The sequence below is a fragment of the Psammomys obesus genome, unplaced genomic scaffold (genome assembly GCF_907164565.1).
Source record: "Psammomys obesus unplaced genomic scaffold, mPsaObe1.curated_primary_1811, whole genome shotgun sequence".
Lineage (NCBI taxonomy): Eukaryota > Metazoa > Chordata > Mammalia > Rodentia > Muridae > Psammomys > Psammomys obesus.
The window spans coordinates 14,563,895-14,570,417 of record NW_026592548.1 but is presented as its reverse complement, the minus strand read 5'-3'; the positions used below and the strand labels follow the sequence as shown (position 1 = coordinate 14,570,417).

The following is a 6,523-nucleotide window of genomic DNA, read 5'->3' as shown; positions in this document are numbered from 1 at the left end:
TCACTGCGGGAGGCCAAAAGACTCCCACAAGAAGCTTAAATACGCTGTGTTTCCTGTTGTAACACAAAGGTGAGTGTTGTTGGACTCTGGGATTGCCTCAACTCTGGGGTAACTTTGGGGTTCAGGCTTTAGGGTATCAGCTCTGGTTCTGGCAGATAGCCTGCTTCCCACATATGATGTGAGATATGCTTTTCAGCAGCTACCTCTAACAGGTAATTTCTCTCACAGAGAGAGGGTCAGAGCCAAGCGGTTCAGTCTGGGTTTCCCTCTGAGGTATGGCTCTCTGTGTAGGGCCCTAGGTGCCCTTTAGGAAACCTTAGGTAGCCTCTAGGAGCTGGCCATTCCGGTGGGCACCAGGTCCCCAGCCAAGTTTCTGCAGATGCCTCCTTGGACAGCCTCCCTGGGCTCTCGGCGGCGCTGATCCGAGCCTGGCCGGCGGGGGGCGCGCTCCCGTGGGAACTTGCAGACGCACGGGCCGGGCGGGACCGGGCCGCCTCTCCACCCCCAACCCCTCGCCCTGGCAAAGTTGCCCGGGACTCCCGGCTCGTCGCCGCGGACGCTGGAGAGCAGGCGCTGGGCTCCGCCTGCCCCGCGTCCTCCGCTGCTGGCTGGTCGGAGCCCGGCAGCCCCGTCGCGCTCCCCCGCGAGGGCATGCGGCAGCGGCGGGACGCTCGGCTCCCGGGCTCTGCGGCGCGGGCGAGCGAGAGCGGTGAGTGCGGTGCGCGCCGCGGGATGGGGGTTCCCGGAGCCGCCACCGGCAGGGGCTTTTTCGGGATTTTCTGGTCTCCTATCCTCTCCAAACTCCCGGGACGGAATTATCCTCGCGATGGGTGGCGTACCCTGCTCTTCCCCACTTCGGGCTTCCCAAAACCAAAAAGCAAGGCAGATACAAAAGCTCCGGCCGCATCGGCCTTGGCTGTTGGCTGATGGGCAGGCGCAGGGACACCCAGCTCCATCGCTCTGGGCTTTGCAGGGGCGCTTCTCTCCGAACTCTGTGAAGTTTGTCTGGTGATGGGAAGTGGGTTCCCTGGGAGCCCTGGGAGCTGACATATTGCACCTTGCAGTTTCACCGGTGTGGTGATCTGTCTGTTGGTAAAAGCTAGAGCCCAGTGCAGGCGTCTCAAGATTTGGAGAATAGTTGCTACGACCAGCTCCAAAGCTATCAGAGTTGTGCGGGATGAGCCAAAGGTCTCGGGGATCCCCCTTCACCAGAGGAGACAAAAGTGCTTTGTTTTGTAGCAGTTTCTTCATTGCCTTCTCTGTGCAAGTTGCCGCTATCAGAAATTACTTAGAATTTTCTCAGGCTTGTGATTTGAGGACTGCCTGAATATTGGAAACAATTTAGGCTTATTAACGGGATCATGGGAACGGCCTTCCAAAGCACTTAGAGGTCAATTTGTAACGGGAATGATTTCCCTCAAATGCTTCATAATTTGCTCCTGTCATCCCAACAGTCTTCTCCTGCCTAACTTGGTCTTGGGACGTCACACTAGCCATAAAAGACTGAACTTTTCAGTTCCTTCTCGAAGTCTACAAGTCTGAGAACAAAGTGAATGTCAGACCTAGACAAACTCCTTGTGCAGGTGGGTGAACGTTGGGCACATGCCCAGTCTTCGATACATGCCCAGCGCCTGAAAGGCTAAGGAGAGGTCTTGGGTTTACTCTCTACCAATAGTTGCTAATCCTGCTACTGGCAGAGGTTTGGGTTCAAATTTGTGTGGTGATTTGAGTCTGGTAAACGAGTAACTAGAATTTCCCTCCCTACTCCCACCAGAAGTGATGCGGTACGAACAGCCTTGATTCAGTTAATACTGCTTGTCTAAGCAAACTGGGCCCTTCCGAGGAAGCCTAGCCAGCAAAGCCTGCCAGTTAGGTGGGCCCTATGCCTTGAGACTGTGTGACCCTGGACATCTAACCATGGGACAACACTTGCACTGCTTGTTATTACCAAGTAGCCAGCGAAATAGAGTTAGGGCAGATTTTTCCTATTAATTTTTTTTTATTCTTCAGTGTTCAAAACTTTGATGCTTTTTTTGATCTAGTGAAAAAAATGCTATTCTTCTAAATCTTGCCAAAATGCATTCAGCAATTGCAAGTCTTTATATCAGATCAGGTGTATTTTGGTCTGGCTGTTTTTAAAGATGTTTAACAGAACTGATTTTCATGTTTTCATGAGTGAAAACATTACATTTGCTATGATTTTCATGTAGCTTCATCTGCACTTGAGATGCTACAGTGCGTTAATTTCTGTCTCTCTTTTTTCAAAAAGCACACAGACACAGAAGGTAGGTACACACAGTAGTAGAGCTAGTTAGCACATAAAGTTAAACCTCTGAAAGTTGAATCCACATGCCTAAGGGTTGGCCGCCTCTTCCCTAAGCTCCTCAAGCTTCCTCCTTCCGAAGTCCACCATAACGTAAGCCAGCCTCTTATTTTTTGGGGCTGGAGCAAGGAGGGAGTCACTGTACCTCCATATGAACTGCTATAACTCAAATGATCCATTAGGCACTCTCCCTGGCACATACATTAGTTCAGATGCTTTCTCGCTTGTAATTATACCCAACAGAGAGGTTAAGTCCGATTGTAAGCTTCTAAATGGCTCAGCCCAGACTCAGGGCGTTATTAATGCGGGATAACGGGAGGAACAAGGCTCCCCAGCCAGCCCAGCCTTTGTTCTAGCCTGCTTTGTGACCTTAGGCACATTGTTTTACCTTCCTAGGCCTCAATTTGCTCATCTGTAAAACTGAAGATTACACTCAACTCCCAAGAGTAAGAGAGAAAACAGGGTCCCTCAGATACAGGAAGAACCAAGATGGTGGTTGCCCCGTTTTCCTCCTGAACATTAAACATATTTAATGAGGCACAGGGTGACACATGCGTCACCCTGGCCACAGTTGTCCATTGTTCCCGTGAGAGTGTACCAAGATCCCAGTGCACTTAGGCGCACACACCTCTCTTGTGCTGCTTGTCCTCCTGGGCATGGACTTAGATTACTTCCTTTTCTCACTGCTGTGGCCACAGGCCTGACATGAAGTTACCAAGGAAGGAAAGATTTATGTTGTCGCATGATTTGAGGTCTCAGCCCATTATGGTAGTAGGATCAGGAGCCAGCTCATATCTAGGGGATCAGAATGCAGAGAGGGGACAGGAAACACAGCCAGAAACCACAAGGACCCTCCCTCAGAACCTACTTCCTCCAGCCACGCCTTAATCTCCACGGCCCCCAAAGCAGTGCCTGTCGGGGACATTTTACCTCTCACCCACAGCAAGCCTTTCCCTGTCTGTCTACACTCTCCATAGGCCCCGAGCCTTCCTCTCTCTGGCCTTGAGGATGCAGCCTTCTTGTCCTAGATTTTGTGCGTAGCTGGAAGCATTCCGTCCTGCCATGGATATGAAAGTGGTGAAGATGGGGAATTGTTCCATAACTGTCTAGAGAGGAGCTTCTCGACCCCATTGGGGGGCAGAAAGAGCCTTTCACAGGGTCACCTCAGGCCATCTGCATGTCAGATATTTACATCGCAGTTCATAACAGCAGCAGGATTACAGTTATGAAGCAGTAACAAAAATAACTTTCTGGTTGAGGGTCACCACAGCATGAGGAACTGTATCAAAGGGCCGTAGCGTTAGGAAGGTTGAGAATCGTTAGCCTAGGTCTTGTGCTTTGTAAGTGGCAGGCTAGAGGCATTTGGAATATGAGAGTCTAGGTTCTTATGGCAGCTTCATTATCTCCGTGGGATATGTGAGCTTAAAGATACTACTTGTCATTTTTTAGTTGATTTCATAATTTATATGATGGCATTATAATTCCTTTTCCAGTTGCCTGTATGGGTTAGTGATAGGTTCTGTTCAGTCTTACATATGAGCATTGCACTGGGGGGGGGGCTTATACTGGTAGGAATTAAAGAGTCAGGGTACCCACATGTGGACCATCGCGGGCAGATACAGTCAGCCCTGGTTACATGAGCAACCAGTATGTAGGTGTCTTGAGGACCAAGTAGACATCATTGCCTTCTCTCTTCAGGCCTCTCTCCTGTTCTCTGAGATCATATTAAGACTTCAGGGTGGAAATTATAAGCAGAGTGTAAGAAACCGCTCTGAGGTCCTCCCCCATCAGTGGACTAGGGGAGGGGCATAAGAGGAGAAGAGGGAGGAAGGGTGGGATTGGGAGGAGATGAGGGAGGGGGCCACAGCTGGGATACAAAGTGAATAAATTGTAATAAATAATAATCAAAATAATAATAAAAAAGAAACCGCTCTGAGTAGGAAGTTAATGGCTGAACTATGATTACCTAACAGCATGCAAGGGAAGGAGCAGAGCAAAGTTCCAAGATGCTTTAAAGGGAAAGACCTGACGTCAGGTCTTTGTGGATAAACCCCAAGAGCTAGCTGCCCTCTAAAGGCTAGGAAGAGAGGGAACAGCAGTTTTTACACAGGTTATACATGCCACTGGGCCCTCCACACCATCCTCTCTGCCCTGTGACTTTCTGAAACTTGCTCTGCGAAGAGATAGCCTGGCTCAAGGCCAAACTCTTGGCAGTTTATTTCTTTCAGTCGGAAGGATGTATGTTGCTTTCTGCTGGACCATGACCAGGAGCAAAGTTTCACCTGAGGGAAAGATTCATTCATCCTGGGTTATAACCACCTCCTCCGGTCCTCCAGCCTAGATGCTCTCCTTTATTCCTCTTTCTGATTTGGCTGTGTAACTCCTACCCCTAATGTATCCTGATTGCCTATAGCTTTTAGCTCCACTTTGGCCCGTGACTCCTGATATCACTCCATTTCATAAGCCTTGTCTGCCCTCATCACACATGACCTGCTCTATGTTACCACAACAGCTAGTTTTATCCCTTCCTAAGATTGTTAGTCAGACCTTCTAATTGCTCATCTGACAGTCCTGTGTCTTTATTGCTCCTGAGACACTAGGCTGGGTTCTTCTAGTTTGGGCTTTGACTCAGTCATGTGCTGACTTGTGGAGTTATAGAGGGGTGGCGTGGCCAGTGGCAGGGCTGGGTTGGAGGTCATGTCACCTTGAATAAGCATGCAGCTTTGCCCAAAGGCCTTCTAGGCAAACATGCAGTCTTAGTAAAAGCAGTGAACTTGTTTTTTTTTTAAATTTTTTTCATAATTTATTTATTATATATCCTGATTGAAGCCCCCTCCCTCAACTCCTCCCAGTCCCACACCCCCTCCATCTTTCCCCCATCCCCTTCCCCTAGTCCACTGAAAGGGGGAGTTCTCCTTTGCCATCTGTCCATAGATTATCAAGTCTCATCAGGACTGCCTGGGTCCTCTTCCTCTGTGGCCTGGCAAGACCACATCATCAGGGGCAAGAGCACTGAGTTCATGACAGAGGCAGCCCCTGCTCCCCTTACTCAGGAACGCACATGGAGACTGAGTTGCCAATTGCCTACATCTGAGCAGAGGGTCTAGGTCTTCTCTGCGAATGGCCCTTAGTTGGATCATCAGTCTCTGCAGGATCCCCTGGGCTCAGATTTTTTAGCTTTGTTGGTCACCTTGTGGAGCTCCTGTCCCCTCCATGTTCTTCTGTCCTCCCCCACTTCTTCCATAAGACTCTCTGCACTCTGCCCAAAGTTTGGCTGTGAGGCTCAGCGTCTTCTGAAAGGCTCCACCCAACAGGGGATGAAGCAGGGAACTTGTTTTATGAATGAAACTTTACAACAATCCCTTGACCTCTCTTCAAGAGTCAAGTCTTGACTGCTGGTGGAAACAGCAGAATAGAACTCCATTCTCACTCTCTCACAACAGTGTACATGAGGACATCCCATCTCATTTCTGGCATGTTCCAGGTTGGCCCACCTTAAATCAACATGGCTTCACTTTTGAGTTTACTGTTGTTTGTTGGGAAGGATTACAGGCTATGGTAATGGGCCATTCCTCGATGAACTCCACATCAAGTTGACCTAGTATTTCTGCGAGAGTGAGCCATGTCCTTGAAGGTTGCCAAGGACTTTGGTGAGAGTCAGCCATGTCTATGAAGATTACCAAGGGTGATGTGTTATTTCCACCACTCCTCCATGTATAAGTTGGCACTCTCCTGTAAGGAATCAAACACCATCTCTTGCTTGTGCTAACTCATGGTAGGAAACACTCATGAGACTACTTTGTATTTAATATGTTGAATTCTTGCATTTGTGTTTATCTTGATGTTCGTGGAGTGCTCACTGGAAATTCTGTGGTGCTTGCTCCTGTGTGTTGTCATTTATTGAACCTTATTTCCTTCCTTTCCTCCTTTTCTCCTTCATTCCTTTCTCTTTTTTCCCACAATTTGTAACAGGCTCATCTTGCACTTTCTGTAAACTAGGCCATCATTTCTTTTAGGAGATAATGTTATTTTCTCATTTTAAAACTGTGAATATTTAAGGTTTTGATGTAATGTTTTAGTATATTTGTCTCAATACACATATACATTATAAAATGATTTATGAAGTTAAGCAAACATACTTTCATTTCATATAGTGTGTGTGTGTGTGTGTGTGTGTGTGTGTGTGTGTGTGTGTGTGTG

The 6,523-nt window shown here is 48.3% G+C and overlaps 1 protein-coding gene across 2 annotated transcripts in view; it reads left to right on the top strand.

The window, feature by feature from the left end:
* Positions 1–654: 654 nt before the first annotated feature.
* Positions 655–6,523, top strand: part of Lpar3 (lysophosphatidic acid receptor 3) — a 65,871-nt gene continuing 60,002 nt past the window's right edge. Inside the window, exon 1 of one of the 2 annotated variants that reach the window (XM_055614366.1) lies at positions 655–709. Coding sequence is in view for 1 of the 2 variants with exons in the window: in XM_055614365.1 (XP_055470340.1) it covers positions 1,554–1,583 (30 nt within the window). In the remaining variant the exon portion in view is untranslated. Of the gene's footprint in view, positions 710–1,522; positions 1,584–6,523 lie in introns of those variants that run through there. The other variant, XM_055614365.1, reaches the window with a different exon arrangement.